Genomic DNA, 24,030 nt, shown 5'->3' with positions numbered 1-24,030 from the left:
AACCCACAGAGCCGAGCGCTCAGACTCCTCTCACATCTGATCTCACTGATTTTTTTTGTGTGTGTGCGTCTTTTTTCTCTCTTCCCATCAAACCAATGAGATAAAAGTTGTGTGCAAAGCCGGAAAGAGCCCGACACAAGACACGTGAGATAGGGAGGGAGAGAGAGAGAGAGAGAGAGAGAGAGAGAGAGAGAAAGAGAGAGAGGGAGGGAGAGAGAGAGAGAGAGAGAGAGAGAGAGAGAGAGAGAGAGAGAGAGAGAGAGAGAGAGAGAGAGAGAGAGAGAGAGAGAGAGAGACAGAGAGAGAGAGAGAGAGCTCGGCCCATATACACAGGTAGCAGGGTGTCCTGAACACAAAATTAAACTCCTATAACACACACAAACACACACACCTGCACACACACACACACTCAGGGTATAAAACAGATGCACAACAGACTTTTAAATATTCTTATATATATACATAGATAACCATGCACAAATCCAACAAATGCTCTTCTTACTCTCTCTCTCTTTCTCTCGCTCCGTCTCCGTCACACACACACACACACACACACACACACACACACACACACACACACACACACACACACACACACACACACACACACACACACACACACACACACACACACACACACACACACACACACAAAAGTAAAGTGTAAAAACTTTACAGCATTTGAGGCAAAAACAAAACACAGCAAGTTGGTCCAGATACCAAAATAAAACTACTGCAGCCATCGGGGGGGCATGAATGGGGGGGGGGGGGGGGTAGAAATACAAAATAAAGGTGGTGGTCCAACACAACACAACACAACACTAGTGTTTTAGGATTTCTGCGTCTGGAGCATTTTTGGAGCCTTACTTTTCTGTATATCTGTGTGTAATAGTGTGAAAGCTTTGCATCCTTTAACCCCCTTTAATCAAATGTAGTGTAGTTGGGTTAATCCTCTCTCCTTCTCTACGTTCTTAGTGAAGTAAATTGGATAGAGCATCTTAAAAACCTTCCACTGTGCGTCTTCTGCTACTAAATGACGAGCGAGGAGAAGATAAAAGATTTGGATAAACTAATTGATAACATTGGATTTGTTTGGTGGAATCTGTCTCAGGCTATTATAAACTTCATTTAGTGGAATTTGGATGCAACCCAAACTTGACTTGACAACCCTGTAACATCAAGGCAATGGGATTATGAGTTTGAGTAGTTTAGCCGATCCATCATTTGTCCTTTTATTGTTACCGAAGTTGCATTTTTTGGGGAGTTTTTGCAATTTGGGAGAGTGTGCACATTCAGTTAAGATGGCATGAAAGTCTTTTTTCAAGTTTGTGGGACCAAGAGAATTCATGCAATTCAGTAAATATGATGTACAGGAAGGTTTGGAGTGATGGAAGTTAACCTAATCTAATCCAACAGTGATTTTTAAAGGGATGTCTTCAAAATATCTGAACTTCGCCTGCAGTCCTGGTCCAAAGTTGCATTAAATTCAGATGCAGATTAATTTGGGAGAGTTTGCACACACACCATTAAGCTGGCATGATGTTCAATGTGACGGATTCACTAAAGAAAATGCTTTCCAAGTCAAACAAAAATCCTGCAAAAATCCTGCAAAAATTCTGCAAAAAATTCTGCAAAAATCTTGCAAAAATCTTGCAAAAATCTGCAAAAATCTGCAAAAATTCTGCAAAAATCCTGCAAAAATCCTGCAAAAATTCTGATGTACAGGTCGGTTTTGGAGTGATGGAGGTTGTGGATTAAAACTGCAGAGTCAGTTTAAATGTTGTCAATCAGCCACAATTGAATCTAATCTAATCCGACAGTGATTTTAAAACAGATCTCTTTAAAGGATCTGAACCACGTCTGCAGAGCTGCTGCAGGGTCGGATCTACGGGGACGATGACGGCAGCGAGAGGAGAGAGAGAATTTAATTTGTGTGCACGTTGATGCTGCAAATTTACCATTTAGTCCTATTAAAAAAAAAACCCACTAATGCGTTTACACAGGCTGCAAAATATAGAGCTGCTCTTTATTCCTAAGTGTAGCGTGAAAGATAATGAGGCAGCAGGTGTGTGTGTGTGTGTGTGTGTGTGTGTGTAACATGGACCACAGCGCCCTTTATATTTTATTTTTAGCCCCCGTGCATGTTTGCATGTTTGCATGTTTGCATGTTTGCAGAAAGAGAGAAAAAAAAACACCAACTACTGTTTAAGTGGTGTTTAAATCTGAAGCATAAACCCAAAACAAGAGTCAGGACACCTATAAAAAAAAAATAATAATAATAATAACTCACACTAAACATAAAGAGCACAGAACATCTGGAATGGGACTAGGACTACGACCACATCTGTCTCCTCTCTGCTTCACGTCTTCGACAGTCAAAAACTCAGATTAGTTACTAACATGCAGTTTTTTGTGTGAATTCTTTAAAAAGAAGAAGAAAAAAAAAAACAACCCCAAGCCAGCCAGCACTGAAACTGAACGTGTGTGTGAGAGAGATCTGTACAATTGTTTGTTTTTTTGCTGCTACGTCTTCTTGCTGGTTGTTTTATCTTGTTGTGAGGAGGCGGACGCGGTGGTTGTTGTCGTCTGGGGTTCGGACCTCTTGCGTTGGGGCTCAGATGCTGCAGAGGAGGAGACGTGGCTGGAGGTGACTGCAGGCTGAGCGGCTGCTACCACGAGCCGCTGTGCAGATGCAGATGCAGATGTTGATGCAGGTGCAGGTGCAGATGTTGATGCAGGTGCAGATGTGGCGGCGCTCTCTCCACCTGCAGATCCTGACGCGCTTCTTTCTGCAGCCGCCGGTGATCTGGCCGGCCTCTGCGGGGCAGACGGTGACGGGCTTTTCTGTCTGCTCGGCGGCTCTGAAAGCTGAGGCGACTGAGCCTGAGACTGAGGGGTTGTGACCTGCCTGGCGGGGAACGAGAACGGGTCAGCTGGAGGGATTTCTGGGGTGCCACTTCTGGATGGTTTCTGGTCTTTTGAGGTCTTCTCCGCAGGACCGCAGAGTTTAACGGGACCCAGGACGCTTTTAGCCACCGTGGCGAGCTGGGAAACTACTTTATCGACGCCGCTCTCAACTGGCGGAGCTTGAGCGGAGGTTGAGCTGCAGCTGGATCCAGGAGGAGGAGAAGAAGAAGAGGGGGATGTGGTCAGACTTGCGGCGGCGGCGGCACACAGGCGGCGGTTATCTGCCTCTTTCTTCTCTTTGGGGATTCCTGGAGAGGAGCAGGAGGTGCGGGGCGTCTCCGGTGTAGTCGTAGCGCTTTGGGAGTCTGTGGTAGACGGGGTGGTGGAGGTGGGGGTGGTGGTGGTGGTGGGAGTTGTAGTTTTAGAGCTGTCCGGTTCTGGTTTAGGCTCAGGTGCACAGGTCTTCCCCCTGATGCTCTTTAAATCCTGCGGAGGGTTCGGCTTGAGGAACGTGTCCTTGCTGACTGAGATGAACGCACTGCCTGGAGTGGAGAAGGGAAGCGGGCCCTGAGAGGGTTTAGAGGGAACGCTCGGCTCCAGAAACTTCCTCTCTTGTCTTACGCCGTTTTCAGAGGACGCAGCCACAGAGGAAGAAGAGGAGGAAGAGGAGGAGATCTGCCCGGGTTTGATTTCAGCGACAGAGGGCAGCGTGTGCGAGGGGGTGGGCCTGCCGATCTGCGACACCCCCGTGTGGCTGAAGGTGGCGTGAGGAGTGCAGGGAGAGAGGCAGAGGGACGGCAGCGTGCCTCCAGGTCCCGTCCTCACAGTCGTAGGCCTCAGTAAGGGAGGAGGGGTGAACGTGGCCCCCCCCCTGCGTCCCTCCTGGCTGTCCTCGGAGCCTTCGTCCGTCTCGTCCTCGGAGGAGTCGACCTCGTGGATGGCGTCTTGCTTCTGCAGCGACTCCCTCCGCTCGGCTCGGTCCTGGCGGATGGCCGACAGCTTGTCCTTCAGTTTGCTCTTTCCGGGGGCGAGACCCAGCGAGCCGGACACAGAGCCGAGGCCGCCGCTGCCGTCTCCTTCCTGACGGCCTAACTTCCTGGATGAGGACGAGTGTTTCTGCAGACTGCCTTTCTCTACGCCGCGACCCGCTGAGGACAGAAGACCCTCGCTGGCTGATTCCTACAATGAGAAATAAATAACACATTAATATATGATCAAATATCACATTATGCATCGTTAATAAGTCACTACACATACTCTCCATTAATTAAACTGACATCACAGAAAAGCTGGTGTTAGTTAATATAATGTTTATATAGTTATAAGGACATTTTTATTATACATGTGCAATATATAAGTGCTGCATTTGTGCATTTTGTGATTTTAACTTATATATATAAGTTATATTCTTAACTCTTTCTATTTGAGCCTCATTCAGGCAGTGCAGCAGATATTTCACTAACCTCTACAAAATGACAATAAACTATTCTACTTATCTTAGATTTTAGTTTTAGTTCTTACATCTTAAGTTTAGCCTCCATCTTTAATTGAAATAGCTTTAAATGTGTCAAATTAGTACGACTACTTTATGTTTATGAGGCACATTGGTCACATTTTTCCACCAGCTGTTGTTATAAACTTTATTTGGTTCCCAATTCTCTATAATTTCGATTATAACAGCACTTGAATAACATTTATTTATATATCTATTCATCATATCCTTCAGGGTATGACAGTACACTTGACTCAGTGACTTTATAACCTATGAATCTTTCTAAATACACTCTGCAGTAAAACAAAGACACAGTCATGAAGTCATTATAAGCTGTCAGTGTTGCTATGAAACATCTTTCTACCTGAAGGCTCTGCAGGCTCGGCTCTCTCTGCAGAATCTCCTTCTTAAACTCTGAGTGTGAGATGTCCAGACTGTGTTTTCTGCTCCCGACAGTCGCTCCTCCAGCCATCTTCTTCTCCCCCGCTGCTGCTGCTGCTGCTGCAGCTGCTCCAGAGGACGATGCAGGCGAGCTGGAGAGCGAGGAGGCGAGCTTCTCAGCAGACTGGACCCTCTTCAGGAGCGGAGAACGCGGGGGCTCGGCGCTCTTCGGTCTGGATATCTGCCTCACCAGCGGAGGCGAGGAGTGGAGCTTCACCGGGAACGACTGACCCACTGCAGACTGGGCCAGAGTGTGGCCTGGGAGGGGGGAGGGGGAGCGCTGAGGGGAGCTGCTCTGAGGGGTCGGGGAGGGGGTTCGGGCCAGAGGGGAGAGAGGGATGTTACCGGCGGATTTGCGGCGGGGGGAGCGGTACTGGCGCTGGAGCTTTGGGGCGAGACCGTGAAGGGAGCTCGGGCGGATGTGACCAGAGCTGGCCGGAGAGTTCGGGACGCTGGAGCTGGGAGAGCTGCTCTGAGACGAGTTTCCACCCACTGAGAGGAAGAGAAGAAGAAGAAGAAGGAGATTATTAATGCATGTAAACACACAGAGAGAGAAATATATGTAAGAGAAAGCCAGTCCTCCTCTATTAAAAGATGCTTTTTATTACTTATTATTATAAGAGGAAAGCTTCTCTGTGCACAAACACTAAGAATAGACTTCTCTTTTGTATTTAAGTGAATAAATTAAGTGCTTTTGTTGTGATTTGATGCTTTATAAATGAAATTGATTTGAAGGAAGGAAGGAAGGAAGGAAGGAGGAAGGAAAAGGAAGGAAGGAGGGAGGGAAGGAAAGAAGAAGGGAAGGAAGAAAGGAGGGAGGAAGGAAGGAAGAAAGGAAGGAAGAAGGTAGGGAGGAAGGAAGGGAGCAAGGAGGGAAGGAAGGAAGGAAGGAAGAAAGGAAGGAAGAAGGGAGGGAGGAAGGAAGGAAGGAAGGAAGGAGGAAGTAAAGGAGGGAGAAAGGAAGGAGGGAAGGGAGGAAGAAGGAAGGAAAAGAGGAAGGGAGGAAAGAAGGACAGAGGAAAGAAGGAAGGGAGGGGGGAGGAAAGAAGGAGGGAAGGAAAGAGAGAGAAGGAGGGAGGAAGGAAAGGAAGGGAGGGGGGAGGAAAGAAAGACAGAAGGACGGAGGAAGGAAAGGAAGGAAGGAGGGAGGGGAGGAAAGAAGGAGGGAAGGAATGAGAGAGAAGGATGGGAGGAAGGACAGACAGAAGGAAGGAAGGAAGGGAGAGGGGAAGAAAGAAAGAGAGAAGGAGGGAGGAAGGAAAGGAAGGAAGGAGGGAGGGAAGGAAAGAAGGAGGGAAGGAAAGAGAGAGAAGGAGGGAGGAAGGACAGTTGGAAGGAAGGAAGGGATGGAGGAAAGAAGGAGGGAAGGAAGGAAGGAAGGAAGGAAGGAGGAAGGAAGGAGGAAGGAAGGAACAGTCAAAAAGTCTCCTATGTGTCTTACCTGAGTGTGTGGAGTCAGGTGTGGACCTGTAGCCCTGCGTCGGGCTCCGTGGGGACAGGTTGTGTGTCGGAGAGCCGGGTCCGCTCTCTCCAGAGGAGAGGGATCGGTTCAGAGAGGAGAGACTACGGCTGGTGTGAAGCAGAGACGCTTGTTTGGTGATCTTCCTGAACAGAGACGTTTTCTTCTTACTGAGGAAGAGAAAATATATACAGGAAATAAAGAAGAGTTAGACATGTGATCACTGCTGAAATACACACATTAATATACACACATATACACACACACACACACACACGCACACACACACATATACACACACTAACACACATACACTAACACACACACACACACACACACACATTAACATACACACACACATATACACACATTAACATACACACACACATATACACACACACACTAACACACATACACTAACACACACACACACACACACACACACACACACACACACATTAACATACACACACACATATACACACATTAACATACACACACACATATACACACTAACACACACACACACACATTAATATACATTAATATACACACACATATACACACACTAACACACTAACACACACACTAACACACATACACTAACACACACACACACACTAACACACATACACTAACACACACACACACACACACATTAACATAAACACACACACACACACACACACACACACACACCTGTCCTGTCCCTCCTTGGTCTTGGTCTTCTTGTTGCGTCTCGCCATCTTGGATTTGTGTCCCGTCTTCCTCGCTGGTCCGATCTTAATGGACGTGTTCTCAAACGGTGTGGCGGCGATCGACACTTTAGCTCCGCTCTGATGGACGACACACACACACACACACACACACACACACACACACACACACACACACACACACACACACACACACACACACACACTTGTTATTATGTTTCAGTTCACTCAGACTGATGTTTAATGTGTTTTATCATCATAATTAGATTTTTCTTCTTCATGTGTTTTATCATCATAATTTGATTTTTCTTCTTCATGTGTTTTCTTACCTTCAGAATGAGCTCCACCACCTCAGTGTGAACCAGACCGTGAACCGCTTCTCCGTTAACGTGAGTGATCAGGTCTCCTTCCCTCAGACCTGCATCGTGGGCCGGACCGCCCTCCTCCACATGCTGAAGGGGGGGGGGGAGGGGGGGGAGTATTAAATATACATCAATACATAATCAATAACTAGTTAAAGTGAGTTTTTCTGCCTCGTTTTAAACATAAAAAAGCTGCAGTCAAATACACCTCAAAAACTAGTAAATGTGAGTTTATATCAGGCGGGGGGTTCCGGTCCTCTGAAATGACGCCTACGCGGAAGTAACTTAAAACTGCATTCTATCAAAAGGCCACCAGGGGGCGACCGTTTTGGTGTCAAAAGGACTTCCGTCTCTATACAAGTCAATGGAGAATTCACCAACTTCTCACTATATCACTATTTTCTATAAGAAATGGACGTAACATCCGTGACGTCACCCATTGGTTTGTGGACTGCTGCTTTGAGGCCAATAGTATCGGATCTGAGCAGCGCCATCTTGAATATTTCAGGTGCATGCTGGGAAAAATAAAAACACGGATTCTTCTTATATGGGCATCAGGAGGGGCAAGGGCTGGATCTACCACAGTCTACACCGGCAACCTGGTGATGCTAACCAAGTTAGCTGTTACGACTATAACCACAAAACTCCAGAAAAAACTGTTGGTGTGAAACAAGTTCACGGCTATTTCCTGCAGTCTATCTGTCCGAGCTCCTGAACCTGTGAATCAATCAACCTGTCAATCACGACGTAGCCACGCCCTAATGCATACCCTGCTTTATCGTCACATATAAAATCAGGGAGGCCAAAATGTCCCAAATGAACATCATACTGCATTGAAGAAGGCTTTAAACTAGCGATTGAGACCATAAACACATTTTGAAAACGTTTACTGAGGTTAGAAATCAAGTGAGAAGTTGGTGAATTCTCCATTGACTTGTATAGAGACGGAAGTCCTTTTGACACCAAAACGGTCGCCCCCTGGTGGCCTTTTGATAGAATGCAGTTTTAAGTTACTTCCGCGTTGGCCTCATTTCAGAGGACCAGAACTCCCCGCCTGGTTTAAGCATAAACAGCTGCAGTGACATCATAATAAATAACTAGTTGCAGTGACTCACCCAGACCATGTGATGCACCGTGTAGATGTCAGAGTCTCCCATATAGACCCGGATGGCTCTGAGGGTGAAGCCGTACTTCTTTCCCGCTCGGTGGATGATGATGGCGGGTTTCACGCTGCTCACGGCCGGAGAGAGGTCGCGGCTCGGAGACGAGTCACGAGACGACGGATTGGACGACAGAGAGTGAGGAGACATCGGGCTGGCCAATGGGGATGCTCCGTGGTGATCTGCAGAGGGATAATAGATAATAGAGTTTTAAATAAAAGTCCATATGAGGTTTATTTTTATTCTTAACTACAATCACTGTTTTTTGACTTTCACTTCTTCCTTTAATTATTTTATTGTGATTATTTCCTCCTTTAGTAATGCTATAAATACTATATAAATGAAGTTAATTACTTTTCATTAAAGTTAGTTTGTTAGTTTTATTTGAGTCAGTTCTCATTGTACAAATAATAATAATAATACAACTTTATTTATATAGCACATTTCATACTTATAACATACTTTCCATTAATATTTTTCACTTCTTCCTTTAATTGTTTTATTTTATTATTTATTTATTGTTTCCTGCTTTGGTAATACTATAAATACTATATTAATTACTATTTAAAATTAATTTAATTAGTTCCAATTGTACTCACAATTAAAAAATAATAAGTAAATAATTAAAACAAATATAAAATAAAAATATAAAACAAACAAAATAAAATAAAAATAATATAAAATATAAAATAATATAAAAAAATAATAAAACTTTATTTATATAGCACATTTCATACTTATAATTGTCTTTAATGTGTTTCACTTATACCCTTTATTATTTTTATTTAATTATTTATTTATTGTTTCCTGCTTTGGTAGTACTATAAATATTATATCAATAGTTTAAAATTAATTTAATTATTTGAGTAAATTCCAGTTGAATGATGAGAAATAATAAACAATAAAATAAAATAAAAAACATAAAAATGATAAAATATCTACAATTAAATAAAAATAATATAAAATATAAAATAACATTAACTAAATTATAATAAAAAAAGGATTTTTGGAGCACATTTCATACAAAAAGAAGAAATACAATTTGCTTAGTTAACATGAAAAATGAAAAGAGATTTAAGAAATAGGACAATTTTAAACATAATAAAAAAGGATGAATAGTAAATATTATTACCATTAATACTGTAGATGAGGTTAGAATATAGTAAAAGTTAATAATCCACTGCAGAGATGCAAAACATTTAATGCAATGGTTTATTCTGCATGTTGAGTCTTTTATTGATGTTTATTAAATATATCAATACATAATCAATAACTAGTTAAAGTGAGTTTTCAGACACTGAAAAAAGATGGACATGAAGAAGAAATCTGAAGGCTGACTTTTGTTACAATGCAAAATATTAACCCTCCTGTTGTCCTCGTGTCAAGGAAGGAAGGGAGGAAGAAGGAAGGAAAGGAGGGAAGAAGGAAGGAAAGGAGGGAGGAAGGGAGGAAGAAGGAAGGAAAGGAGGGAGGAAGGAAGGAAAGGAGGGAGGGAGGAAGGAAAGGAGGGAGGGAGGAAGGAAAGGAGGGAGGAAGGAAGGAACGGAGGGAGGGAGGAAGGAAGGTAGGAAGAAGGAAGGAAAGGAGGGAGGAAGGAGGAAGGAAAGGAGGGAGGAAGGAAGGAAAGGACGGAAGAAGGAAGGAAAGGAGGGAGGAAGGGAGGAAGAAGGAAGGAAAGGAGGGAGGAAGGAAGGAAATGAGGGAGGGATGAAGGAAGGTAGGAAGAAGGAAGGAAAGGAGGGAGGAAGAAGGAAGGAAAGGAGGGAGGAAGGGAGGAAGAAGGAAGGAAAGGAGGGAGGAAGGAGGAAGGAAAGGAGGGAGGAAGGAAGGGAGGAAGAAGGAAGGAAAGGAGGGAGGAAGGAAGGAAATGAGGGAGGGATGAAGGAAGGTAGGAAGAAGGAAGGAAAGGAGGGAGGAAGAAGGAAGGAAAGGAGGGAAGAAAGGAAGGAAGGAGGGAAGGAAGGAAGGAAGGACAGAGGAAAGAAGGAAGGAAGGAAGTAAGGTACGGGGGAGGAAAGAAGGAAGGAGGGAGGAAGGAATTGTCTAACATCTAACCATCTAATGAGAACATAAGGAGTCTAAACATTAAAGTAAGACCCTCTCTGACCTCGACACCCACCTGCAGGGATCATGAGTGACAGCGTGGTGGCGGAGGCCGACTTGATGACTTTATTGAGCGGTCTGGAGCTCTGCGTGGTCGTGTGTTTGTCTGCGTCTCCAGAGAGCAGACGATGACGAGCTCGCCGAGCCGCCAGGTCGCTGATGGCTTTAGGAGTAGACGGAGAGTCGCTGTCTGCTGCTGCTGAGGGTTTAAACGCTCCGCCTGTCGTACCGTTACCACGGTCACACACGTCACCTGAACTACCAGCTGAGAGGAGACGGAGACAGAACGTCACATCAGTATCTGCACATTAGAGACTTTAACACTTTATAACGTTTTATAGAAATCCTGCAGGAATATTTCAGTTGGTTCTTCTCTGAAGTTACTTTCCTTCCTTCCTTCCCGCCTCCCTTTCTTCCCTCTTTTCTTCCCTCCGTCCTTTATTCTGTCCCTCCTCCCTTCCATCCATCTTTCCTTCATCCCTTCTTTCCTTCCGTCCTTCCTCCCTTTCTTCCTTCATTCTGTCCTTCATCAGTTCCTTCCTTCCTCCTTTCCTTCCTTCCTCCCCTCCTTCCTTGCATCTTTCCTTCCTCCCTTTCTTCCTTCCTTCCATCTGTCCTTCCTCCCTTCCCTCCTTCCTTCCATCTTTCCTTCCTCCCTTTCTTCCTTCCTTCCATCTGTCCTTCCTCCCTTTCTTCCTTCATTCCATCTGTCCTTCCTCCCTTTCTTCCATCTTTCCATCTTTCCTTCATCTCTTTCTTCCTTCATTCTGTCCTTCCTCCCTTTCTTCCTTCCTTCATTCTGTCCATCCTTCCTTCTGTCCTTCCTCACTTTCTTCCTTCCTTCATTCTGTCCATCCTTCCTTCTGTCTCTCCTCACTTTCTTCCTTCATTCTGTCCTTCATCCCTTCCTTCCTTCCTTCCGGCCTTCCTCCCTTTCTTCCTTCATTCAGTCCTTCATCCCTTCCTTCCTTCATTCTGTCCTTCCTTCCTTCCTTCCATCTTTCCTTCAGCCCTTTCTTCCTTCTGTCCTTCCTCCCTTTCTTCCTTCCTTCATTCCTTCCTCCCTTCCTTCCTTACTTCATTCCTTCCTCCCTTTCTTCCCTCTTTTCTTCCTTCCTTCCTTTCATCTTTCCTTCCTCCCTTTGTTCCTTCATTCAGCCCTTCATCCCTTCCTTCCTTCCTTCCATCTTTCCTTCATCCCTTTCTTCCATTTTTCCTTCCTGTCTTCTTTTCGTTCCTTCCTTCCATCTTTTTAATGGTCCGGCCCACATGATCTTGTTGCATATTATACTAATTTCTCTCTTTCTCTTTGCTACCTGTCAGCTTATCTGCCACTAAATCTCCAATAAAGGTAAAAACACCCAAAAAAATAACATTAAAAAGAAAAAAAACATCAATTTAGTATCACATCTGAACTGACGTGTGTGTGAAGCTTTGCTCAGCTGGCTGGATGTGGAGCTCGGTGTGGTGGGAGACTCGTCCAGTTTCAGCTCTCTCTCTACTGGGAGCTCTGGGATGGCCAGTGGGAGCTCGTCACTGCGTGGTCCTCTCACTGCGCTCAGACCCAGCAGGCTGGGACTCTTACGGCTGCCGGCTGAGAGACGAGACACCGTCACATTCAATACCTTTATCTTTTATTCTGGGTCAGTCTGAACTTTACTTCCTGTGCTTTTTTTTTTTTCTTACCTTGAGCTCCTTCCTCCTCGGAGGAGATGGCGAAGCGAGGCATCTCAATGATGGCTGAGCAGCAGCGTCTACGGACAGTCAGAGGAGGACTGGAGTCGCTCTCTGTGTGGGACGACTCGGACACTGACAGACGCTTCCTCAGACTGAGGAAGAGGAAGAAGAAGAAGAGATGAGATGAGACACATTTACAGCTACAAACATATAACAGAATGTCTCTTTTTCTTTTTCACTTTCAGGTGTTTCTGATGAGCTGATTGGTGGTTGGATCTGTTTTAACCAGGCGGGGAGCTCCGGTCCTCTGCAATGAGGCCAACGCAGAAGTAACTTAAAACTGCATTCTATCAAAAGGCCACCAGGGGGCGACCGTTTTGGTGTCAAAAGGACTTCCGTCTCTATACAAGTCAATGGAGAATTCACCAACTTCTCACTTGATTTCTAACCTCAGTAAACGTTTTCAAAATGTGTTTATGGTCTCAATCGCTAGTTTAAAGCCTTCTTCAATGCAGTATGATGTTCATTTGGGACATTTTGGCCTCCCTGATTTTATATGTGACGATAAAGCAGGGTATGCATTAGGGCGTGGCTACGTGGTGATTGACAGGTTGATTGGTTCACAGGTTCAGGAGGGTTCTTTTTCAGGATGGGGATAGTCCAGTTATTGCATCTTTGTTTCATTAGATTGGATTATGCATTTTCTTATAAGTTAGGGGAGCAAGTTCTGGGTCCTTCCTTCATCTTTTGTTTTTTTTTTGGCCTCTTAACTCTCATAGTTTTGGGTAGTTTTGGGTTAGTAGAGTGTTTCTATATGTTGATGTCCAAATGATTGAACTATCTATTTGTATTATTGCAGCTGTAACAGTTTATAAACACACTGAACAGCAAGTAAGTGATGTTTCTTACCATAAATATTTGATCTTAAATCAGATAATGTTATTTTTTACAAACTACTTTGAGAGAACCAACAAGCTGATTTAAGCGACTAACATCTAAGGTTGCAAAAATTCTGGGAATGCTTTTTTTTTTTTTTGGATAGGGACAGTGCACATTAATGAACATCGATATTTAAACATCTCTGTAAACATGCCGGATTATAGCAAAGCTGCTAATTTGCATCCGTAGTCCCTAATAAATAAATAAATAGATAAAATACAAATAGAAGAGACAACACACACAGCACAATACATTACACAATCAGAGGGACAGAATTTTCAAAGTTGGAAACTTTCAATGGGAATCAACACGTATAAACTGGAAATTTACAAAATTGCATTTTTATATAAAAGGGAATTTAAATGTACATAGATTAAAAAAAATCATGTAGCATAATCTTAGTTAAAAAAAAACAGATTTAATGTAAATACAGTTGAATATCTCCCCTAAAACTGTATTAGTTTGCATTCATGTTTGTATACAGTTGATACAGTTTGTATAAATTACTCAAAATTTCCTGTTAATTCCCATTAATGCCCATATATTCCCATAATTCCCATGGAAAGTTTCCAACCCTTTCCAACCCTAGTCACATCAGCTTGTTTCCTGCATGAATTAATAAATAACTTCTTAATAAAATACTTAATTTAATGTAGAAGTGATCTTGATTATAAAGTGTGAGACAGTCTGGTTTTAGTAGATATAGAATGAACGGATGCATTTATTTATTTTTATCTATCTCTATTTATTTTTGCATATTTGAGCCCAGTGCACATGAATTTCTTTTTATACAATGACAATAAATAATCTACTCTAGTGTTCTAGAGGTGAAGGACTCACATTTCGGGGGATCCCACCATCCAGGATCGATCTCTGGACTTGAGTCCGCTCAGACTGTCGATGCGATCTCCTCCTTCCTCACTGAGGCTGCGTTTGGTTGGAGGAGGAGTTCTCTTCTCCTCGTGGAGGGAGAGACGCTCCATGCTGCTGTACACCTGCACACACAGTATAGTTTATAGTCATTTTAATCCATGTTAAGTTAAGTTAAGCTAGCAGGTGAGTTCTCTTCTCCTCATGGAGGGACAGACGCTCCATGCTGCTGTACACCTGTACACATTCACAGTTGTTTTAATGCATGTTGAGTTAATTAATATTACCAGGTAGTATTTTATTATGTTCTCAAGTACACTTAACCCTTACATACTGTTCATAGTATCCCCTCATAGTTAGTCTCTGCATATAATTTCTGAACAACTTCAATCCTTAATGAAGCTTTTCAGAGAGCAGAGAGAGTTTATACTTTAGTTTTCATGCTTTTTGTTGATGAACAAAAATCACGTGATATATACTGGTCCAGTGTTACTTAACCCAGGAGAACCTAACCATTTCAGTGAATTATATTACATGTGAATAAACAGTGTTTTTGAATGGTGGCTATTGAATTTTTAGATCAAAATGAGTCAAACATGTGTATCAGCTGCACAAAAATGCTTTTAAAAAGTTAGAATATTTCCATTTTTGTATATTCTGGGTCACATTACAATGAGTGGCTAAAAGTAAACATTTTAAAAGGGGAGGTTTTCTTTCTCTCAAATCTCAAAATGGGTCAAATTAGACCCTGAACAGTATGTAAGGGTCAAATGGCTGCAGTTGGATTATAAACTATACAATGTTTAAACTCTATTAATTATGTTTAATAAATGTATTTACTTATATGGAATTAAAGGTAGAATAACTCCAACTCCCCAACTATAATGGCAGTCTGTGTAGCATCCACTCTCCAATCCATATATAATGTATTATTACACTATTATATTGCTCAGGTTCATGTTATGATATTTAGATAAGGTTTGGGTCAATATGACGTGTTCGTACCTTGCTGAAACGAGGCGAGCAGGAGGAGAACTGTCGTATCTCCACATGTTCTTCATCATTAGTGTCGTCTTCATCCTCCGAGTCCAAGTGGTGGTACCGGTCTGAACGGGCTGCACACACACACACACACACACACAGTGATGAGACAGCGAGCACACACTGATAAGACTGTTTGATGAAGCTTTCTTTGGGGGGGGGGGGACGTACTGTCGAAGTAGCTGGTGTCGTCCTCTGACTCCAGCTGAGGGATGAACTCGGCTTTCTGTCTCAGCAGACTGTTCCAGTCCAGCTCTGTGAAGAACGAGTGCTGCTTCACCTCAAACGCACTTCCTGTGGAGAGGAAGACGGAGAGAGAGAGATGAAGAGTGGAGGATGGAGGAGGAGATTTGACCAGAAGACTCAACGGTTCTTACTCAGAACTGTTCTGAGTGAGAAATATAATAATCTCACTTCCTGTTATATTGAAATATGAGGATATGAGACGTTTTCTTTGACAAAATATATAATATATATCCTGAGTTCCTGAGTGTGTGTGTGTGTGAGAGAGAGAGAGAGAGAGAGAGAGTGTGTGCAGGTGTATGTGTGTGTGTGTGTGTGTGTGTGTGTGTGTGTGTGTGTGTGTGAGAGAGAGAGAGAGAGAGAGAGTGTGTGTGTGTGTGTGAGAGAGAGAGAGATAGAGAGAGTGTGTGTGTGTGTGTGAGAGAGAGAGAGAGAGAGTGTGTGTGTGAGAGAGAGAGTGTGTGTGTGTGTGTGTGTGTGAGAGAGAGCGAAAGAGAGAGAGAGAGCTTGTGTGTGTGTGTGAGAGCGTGTGTGTGTGTGTGTGTGTGTGTGTGTGTGTGTGTGAGAGCGTGTGTGTGTGTGTGTGTGTGTGTGAGTGTGTGAGCGTGTGTGTGTGTGGTGTGTGTGTGTGCATGTATATGTTTGTGTGTGTGTGTGTGTGTGTGTGTGTTACCTGTGCCCAGTCTCTCCAGTGGATTCTGTCTCAGCAGTTTGCAGATCAGGTCTTGAGCCTCGTGAGGAAGAGCTTCATCCTCCTCGGGCCAGATGATCTCATCTGAAACACACACACACACACACACACACACACACACACACACACATGATGAGAAACATGTTGATGTCACACTGTGATAGTCTTTATACCAGCGTGCATCACAGCAGAGTCTCCGTCATAACGAGACACACAGAGATCGATACGGGTTTAAGATCATTGACTCGACTTTTATATCAGAGGAGAAAAATATCACCATTGATTTTATTTGTTGAGAGTGGAGCCGGCTGCTGGAAACGCCTCAGGCTCACACATGAAACTATCATCAACACACATCTGTGTTTAAGAGTTTGAACCACACAGATCAATATTAGAAGAAGAAGAAGAAGAAGAAGAAGAAGAAGAAGAAGAAGAAGAAGAAGAAGAAGAAGAAGAAGAAGAAGAAGAAGAAGAAGAAGAAGAAGAAGAAGAAGAAGAAGAAGAAGAAGAAGAAGAAGAAGAAGAAGAAGAAGAAGAAGAAGAAGAAGAAGAAGAAGAAGAAGAAGAAGAAGAGAGAAGAAGAAGAAGAAGAAGGAGGAGGAGGAGGAGGAGGAGGAGGAGAAGGAGAAGGAGAGGAGGAGGAGGAGAAGCAGAAGAAGAAGAAGAATAACAAGAAGAAGAAGAACAAGAAGAAGAAGCAGAAGCAGAAGCAGAAGCAGAAGAAGAAGAATAACAAGAAGAAGAAGCAGAAGCAGAAGCAAAAGCAGAAGAAGAAGAAGCAGAAGAAGCAGAAGAAGAAGAAGAAGAATAACAAGAAGAAGAAGCAGAAGCAGAAGCAGAAGCAGAAGAAGAAGAAGAAGAAGAAGAAGAAGAAGAAAGAAGAAGAAGAAGAAGAAGAAGAAGAAGAAGAAGAAGAAGAAGAACAAGAAGAAGAAGAAGAAGCAGAAGGAGAAGAAGAAGAACAAGAAGAAGAAGAAGAACAAGAAGAAGAAGAAGAAGCAGAAGAACAAGAAGAAGAAGAAGAAGAAGAAGAAGAAGAAGAAGAAGAAGAAGAAGAAGAAGAAGAAGAAGAAGAAGAAGAAGAAGAAGAAGAAGTTGACCTTATTCTGTACTTGGATCAAGATATATTAAGTATTAGTACTTTGTGGCAGAAAGAAGTAAAAAGTCTACTAAAGTACAAGTAGAAGTGTATAACGTTTCTTTATACTTTTCAGTATAAGCCTATAAGTATGCTTCACTATACTAATCTTAAGTATATAAAATATAGTTTATAAAAAGTAAACTTCAAGTATACTGCCTCAGTTTTAGTATAAAATAAGTATACTCGTAGTACACTTGAATAAACTACTTGTTGCTAAGGGTAACCATGGTGATCAGGACTTAGCAGGCTGGACTCACCGCTGATCACCTGACCGAACAGTTCCTCCGGTGTGTCTCCGAAGAAAGGAGCGCAGCCCACCAGGAACTCGTACAGGATGACTCCCATCGCCCACCAGTCCACCGGCTTGCCGTAGCCCTGACGGAGAATCACCTCCGGGGCGATGTACTCCGGAGTACCGCACACCTGAGGAAGGAAGTCAAGGCACAGAGGGAAGAAGCTGAGTTATAGTGTGTGTATTATATTTTAAACTTTTCCTTCTTAGATATTCAGCCTCTTTAACCTTCCTGTCGTCCTCCTGGGTCAAATTGACCCAATCTGTTTTGACTGTTCCTCCCTTCCTCCCTCCTTCTTTCCTTCTCTCCTTCCTCCCTTCCTTCTTCCCTGTCCTTCCTTCCTTCCTTCCTTCCTCTTTTCCTTTCTCCCTCCCCTTTTCCTTTTTTCCTTCCTTCCTCCCTTCTTTCCTCTGTCCTTCTTTACTCTTTTCCTTTCTCCCTCCCTCCCTCCTTCCTTATTTCCTTCTTTCCCTCCTTTTCTTCCTGCCTTCCTTCCCTTCTTCCTCCCTCCCTCTTCTTTGCTCCCTCCTCCTTACATACTTCTTTCCTCACTTCCTCACTTCCTTCCTCCTTTCCTTCTTTCCATACTTACTTCCTCTTTTCCTCTCTCCCTCCCTCCTTACTCCTTTCCTTGCCTTCCTTCCTTCCACCTTTCCTCACTTCCTCCCTTCCTACCTCATTTCCTTCCTCCCTTCCTTCTCTCCTTACTTCCTTCCTCTTTTCCTCCCTCCTTCCAAACAAGCTTTAAGTAATTTAAATTAAACCTCAGCATGAAGTTATTTCATAATTAGTTGAAATAAAGATTAAAATCATCCCTCCAGCTGTTACCTGTTTATCCAGAAACTCTCTCGTGTCTTTCTCGATGTGTCCTTCGTATAAGTTCGTGGTCAGACTCATCAAACCGATCTTAGAGAGACCGAAGTCCGTCAGCTTAATGTGTCCCATGGATGTGATCAGAAGACTGAAGGAGAAGAAAATAAGAAAGGTTTAATATTTAATGCTGCTTAATTAAAAAAAAACAACCCCCCAAAAAACATCATATTAGTAGATTAGGAGACAAATAGTGAACATTTCCTTCTCTCTTTCTTTCCTCCCCCTACCTTCCTTCTTTCCTTATTTCCTCTGTCCTTCTTTCCTTCCTTCCTCCCTTCCTCTTTTCCTTTCTCCCTCCCTCCTACCTTCCTTCCTCCCTTCCTTTCCTTCCTTCTTCCCTCCCTCCCTCCTTCTCTCTTTCTTTCCTCCCCCTACCTTCCTTCTTTCCTTCTTTCCTTCCTTCTTCCCTCCCTCCTTCTCTCTTTCTTTCCTCCCCATACCTTCCTTCTTTCCTTCCTTCCTCCCTCCTTCCTCCCTCCTTCCCTCCCTCCCTTCCTTCCTTCCTTCCTTCCTTCCTCCCTTCCTTACTTGACTCGAGGACAACAGAGGGTTAAATGGTTTAATTAACTAATAATTAGGTTAATTTATGAGTCTGTGTGAGATGAACAGATTCAACCACCAGGTGGTGCTGTTGAGTCCAGAAGTTATTTTACATTATGCTTCAGATTAGATTATTATATATTCTGCTTTATCTTGTTGTTAAGAGTAAAAATAAAGGACTCTGTTAGTTACAGTCTCAGTCCTGCTTTTGACTTAAATATAAGAAATCATGCAATGCACGTATGATTAACTATAAGGACAGAAATATGGCACGTGTGTCTCTTACTTGTCAGGTTCAGGTCTCTGTGTACGATGCCGTAGTTGTGAAGATATTCCAGCGCCAGGACGGTTTCTGCAAAGTACATACGAGCCATATCTACCGGCAGAGCTCCGATGTTCTTCAGCAGCGTTGCGCAATCTCCTCCTGAAAGAGGAAAGATGTGATTAATTAAACAACTACTCTCTCATCCCTTCTTCTTCCCTCCCTCATCCCTTCTTCTTCCCTCCCTCATCCCTTCCTTCTCCCCTCTCTCATACCCTCCTTCTTCCCTCTCTCGTCTCTCCTTCTCCCCTCTCTCATCCCTTCTTCTTCCCTCCCTCATCCCTTCCTTCTCCCCTCTCTCATCCCTCCTTCTTCCCTCTCTCGTCTCTCCTTCTCCCCTCTCTCATCTCTCCTTCTCCCCTCTCTCATCTCTCCTTCTTCCCTCCCACACCCCTCCTTCTTTCCTCCCTCATATCTTCCTCCCCCCTCCCTCATCCCTCCTTCTCCCCTCTCTCATCCCTTCCTTCTCCCCTCTCTCATCCCTCCTTCTTCCCTCTCTCATCTCTCCTTCTCCCCTCTCTCATCTCTCCTTCTTCCCTCCCTCATCTCTCCTTCTCCCCTCCCTCCTCCCCTCCTTCTCCCCTCCCTCATCCCTCCGTCTCCCCTCTCTCATCCCTCCTTCTCCCCTCCCTCATATCTTCTTCTTCCTTCCCTCATCCCTCCTTCTCCCGTCCCTCATCCCTCCTTCTCCGTCCTCATCCCTCCTTCTCCCCTCACTCATCCCTCCTTCTTCCCTCTCTCATCCCTCCTTCTCCCCTCCCTCATATCTTCTTCTTTCCTCTCTCATCCCTCCTTCTCCCCTCCCTCATCCCTCCTTCTCCCCTCTCTCATCCCTCCTTCTCCCCTCCCTCATCCCTCCTTCTCCCCTTCTTACCACAGCTTGCTAATAATAAGCTATAATAATAATACTCTATAATAATTATAATACTACTGATCATCATCTTCTTACCCTCCACGTACTCCATCACCATGCAGAGGTGCCTCCTCGTCTCGAATGAGCAGAACATGGAGACAACAAACGGGTTCTCAGCGAAGGTGAGGATGTCTCGCTCCCACGAAGGCCTGCTGGATCTGGTTCCTCAGGATCAGGTTCTGCTTGTTGATCTTCTTCATGGCGAAACGCTGCCGGGTCTCTTTGTGCCGCACCAGGAACACGGCGCTAAAAACAAGAAGAAGAGAAGACGTTTTTATATTAATCGATGCATAAGACTTCACTTAAAATATGGGAGGAAGGAAGGAAGGAAGGAATAAATGAAAGAAGGAAGGAAGGAAGGAAGGAATGAAGGAAGGAATGAAGGAAGGAATGAATGAATGAATGAATGAAGGAAGGAAGGAAGGAAGGAAGGAAGGAAAAAAGGAAGGAAGGAAGGAAGGAAGGAATGAAGGAAGGAAGGAATGAAGGAAGGAAGGAATGAATGAATGAAGGAAGGGTGGAAGGAAGGAATGAATGAACGTATGAATGAAGGAAGGAAGGAAGGAATGAAGGAAGGAAGGAATGAAGGAAGGAAGGAATGAATGATGAAGGAAGGGTGGAAGGAAGGAATGAATGAACGAATGAATGAATGAAGGAAGGAAGGGAGGGAGGGAGGGAAGGTAGGAAGGAAGGAAGGAAAGAAGGAATGAAGGAAGTGTAGGAATGAAGGAAGGAATGAAGGAAGGTAGGAATGAATGAATGAAGGAAGGAAGGAAGGAATGAAGAAAGGAAGGAAGGAAGGAAGGAATGAATGAATGAAGGAAGGAAGGAAGGAAGGAAGGAAGGAAGGAAGGAAGGAAGGAAGGAAGGAAGGAAGGAAGGAAGGAAGGAAGGAAGGAAGGAAGGGAAGGAAGGAAGGAATGAAGGAAAACCCCAAATCATTATAATGAGTTGATCACATCATCGTACCCGTAGGCTCCGTTACTGATGAGCTTAATGTTCTCGAAGTCTTCCTCTCGAGGTGTTTTGGTTTAGGCTGCGGAGGAGCAGCAGGACTGTGTTTCCTCGACTCTGAAACAAACAGACAACAAAACAGACTTCATTTAAATCTCATCTTTAAAAAATATATATTATATCTTTTATCTTTTTAAAAGTTTTATTTTATCTTATTAGCTGCATAGATCACTGATTTTTATGGGGTTTTATAGATTTTATGAATCTTACTATTCGCCCTTTTGCTGATGATACTGTTGTTTATTTTATTAAGTTCTCTAATTGCTCAAGTCTTCTAGATTTATAGAATTTGTTGATTTTTATTGATACTTAATGTAGTTTTTTATTATTTGCTTGTTTGAATTCTGCTGCTTTGTGTGACCCGTAGATTTTAACTGATGCCCTGTGTGAAGCACTTTGTAACGTGAGTTTAGAAAAGTGCTCTATAAATAAAAATGATTATTATTATTATTTTTTATTATTGTATAATAAAGGACAATGTTTGAATCAAAAAATGTACTATTATTATACTATTTCAAGTTTTAGTGAAAAAAACCTCTGACTGGAGGTTATATATAATAAACTGTGAATGTCTGAGTTATCTTTTTAATTAAGTCAACAATAAAGTTTATAACAACATTAAAATAGTTTTATTATATTTTTATTTTATTTGTTTTGATGTTTTAAAATTTGTATTTGAAAAGTTAACTTATTTTATTATTATCATCATTCTATATATATATATTTTAATCTTATCAATTTTATCGGTCTATATTTCTTTTGTCTTTTTAATCTAGTTTCTAGTCTAATAATGAACTAATATAATTTAATAAACTTTTTTCTCTTATTCTCTATTATTTTTTATTTGACTGTTTTAAATTACAAATATTTTCTTATTTTCTCTCACGTTAATTGGTCTGAAATTGTTTTTATTCCTTTTCTTTATATTGTTTCTGTCTTATTATCAGCACGTAAATCTACTTGTGAATCACTTTAAACTAAACTAAACTGCATAAAAGCTGATATATAAATAAATACTGACTGACTATTTAACATTTACTGATATTTTTCTTTACTTACATCCACTGAGTCGTCGGTTTCGGGGGTTTCTGGGTTTCCGCTGTCGTAGCTGCTCAGCTGGGCCATTTCTACAAAGACACACAGATCATAAATATAAAATCTATATAAACATATAAAATATTAAATGCAATGAAATAGAGATGATGTGATGATGGTGATGTTTTACCCTCCAGGGGATCCCTGGTGAGGCCCAGCTGGCTGATGATGTAGCGAGGAATGTCCGACTTGATGCCTTGGCCTTCTTAGCATGACCCTCTGCTGCCCTCCAACAAGTGGTAAAACTCCTCTGGGTCAAACTCCTGCAGGGGGGGGGGGGGGGCATAAATGTTCATTTTTAAAGAAAGAATATGTAAAAAAACAAACCCAAAAAACATATGCAGAAAAACCGTAATACAAACAGCAATACAATTTCAGTTTAAATGACATTATTAATATTATTATTATTATTATTATTATTATTATTATTATTATTATTATTATTATAGAATACATATAATATATAATATATACTTTATTTGTCAGGTAGATTTTGAGGAGAATTTATAGAAATAATCAGTTAAATGTTAAATATACTGAGTTAAATAATGTTTGTTTGGTTTCTATGTACAATAAGAAACAACTGGACATAAATCTTACTGAAATAAGATAAGAGGTTTAATAACATAATATTGATGCTAATTCAGCAGAAATCTAATAGTGAATTTAATGGATTAAAATGTAAATTAGATACATCTTTTAATTGTTAAATTTAAAGGTTATTCTGTTTGGATTATTACAGTTTTGCTGTATTTTTCACAGATGTATTCTGGGAACCACAGCTGCCAGTTTTGTCCTGTAAAAACAACATTTATTTTTTACAGTGGATAAGAGAAGGAAAAAAAACAAAAAGTGAGATAATTTAACAAACACTCGAAAGTATCGCCATGATTTTAATGATTTAGACTTAGAATTTAATCTTATCCCACCACTATAGACTAATAAACATGTGACCTTATTTACTCTCCTGAACCCAAGTAAATAACATTATTTAGTTTATGAATGAGTCTTTTCCATTTTGGTGTAGATAGATGACAGCAGGCGTGTTCAGCATGGATTTAAATGAAGATAATTAACTATAATAAATACTGATTTTGAGTTAATCCAATAATAAAACTTGCTAAATCCTTTTTTAAACATGATCCTGAAGAAGAATAAACACTAAATTAAATCTTTTTAATTTGATTCATCTGTTAAACTGATGCTTGTTTTTGTCTTTTATATAAAACTGTCTTTTATGTTAATACTTTTAACGGCTTTATTAAGACGTTAAAGGACAAAAAACATATCTAAAATCTTATAAAACTACAAAACTACCAGATTCATTACATTCAATTTCATATAATAACATTTTATATTTGATTATGACACATGTATGATGAATGAATCCAATAATAAGCTTGATATCTCCTCTCTGAAGCTTGACTTTAAACAGAAACAGACATTAATTAAGTGTTTCTCAGACATGGAAACATTAGTGATTTGATGCATGTGATCAGTGAAGAGAGTTAAAAAAGTTAAAACTTATAATTAATGAGCATCTCTCTCTCTCCAGCGATCCTCACTGAATGAACTCATGCATTTATATGAATTCTGCTGCAGGTTCATCCTCACAATTACTATTAATTAAAAACTGAGATGATATAGAGAGGAAGAGAGGAAGAGAGGAGTGGTGTCCGGTCGACTGTTTAACCTTTTTATAAATGGGCTTTTTATAAAAGGGTTTCATGGTTTGTGA

The 24,030-nt window shown here is 42.0% G+C and overlaps 1 protein-coding gene across 1 annotated transcript in view; it reads right to left on the bottom strand.

Annotated features, from left to right (window-relative positions):
* Positions 1 to 693: 693 nt before the first annotated feature.
* mast2 (microtubule associated serine/threonine kinase 2) overlaps positions 694 to 24,030 on the bottom strand; it is a gene marked incomplete in the record, with an annotated part of 55,350 nt that continues 32,013 nt past the window's right edge. The window contains 22 exon segments of the mRNA XM_062415004.1: positions 694 to 4,086; positions 4,764 to 5,332; positions 6,282 to 6,469; positions 6,999 to 7,135; positions 7,345 to 7,467; positions 8,493 to 8,719; positions 10,657 to 10,905; positions 12,061 to 12,234; positions 12,327 to 12,469; positions 14,097 to 14,251; positions 15,132 to 15,241; positions 15,339 to 15,461; positions 16,084 to 16,185; positions 17,500 to 17,665; positions 18,364 to 18,496; positions 19,235 to 19,244; positions 19,247 to 19,372; positions 20,220 to 20,322; positions 20,324 to 20,429; positions 21,153 to 21,219; positions 22,253 to 22,324; positions 22,423 to 22,555. Of these exon segments, the coding sequence (XP_062270988.1) occupies positions 2,524 to 4,086; positions 4,764 to 5,332; positions 6,282 to 6,469; positions 6,999 to 7,135; positions 7,345 to 7,467; positions 8,493 to 8,719; positions 10,657 to 10,905; positions 12,061 to 12,234; positions 12,327 to 12,469; positions 14,097 to 14,251; positions 15,132 to 15,241; positions 15,339 to 15,461; positions 16,084 to 16,185; positions 17,500 to 17,665; positions 18,364 to 18,496; positions 19,235 to 19,244; positions 19,247 to 19,372; positions 20,220 to 20,322; positions 20,324 to 20,429; positions 21,153 to 21,219; positions 22,253 to 22,324; positions 22,423 to 22,555 (4,779 nt within the window).

The sequence above is a fragment of the Scomber scombrus genome, unplaced genomic scaffold (genome assembly GCF_963691925.1).
Source record: "Scomber scombrus unplaced genomic scaffold, fScoSco1.1 SCAFFOLD_141, whole genome shotgun sequence".
In the NCBI taxonomy this organism is placed as follows: Eukaryota; Metazoa; Chordata; class Actinopteri; order Scombriformes; family Scombridae; genus Scomber; species Scomber scombrus.
The sequence above is the reverse complement of the archived record's forward strand: the minus strand, read 5'-3'. Positions and strand labels throughout refer to the sequence as shown.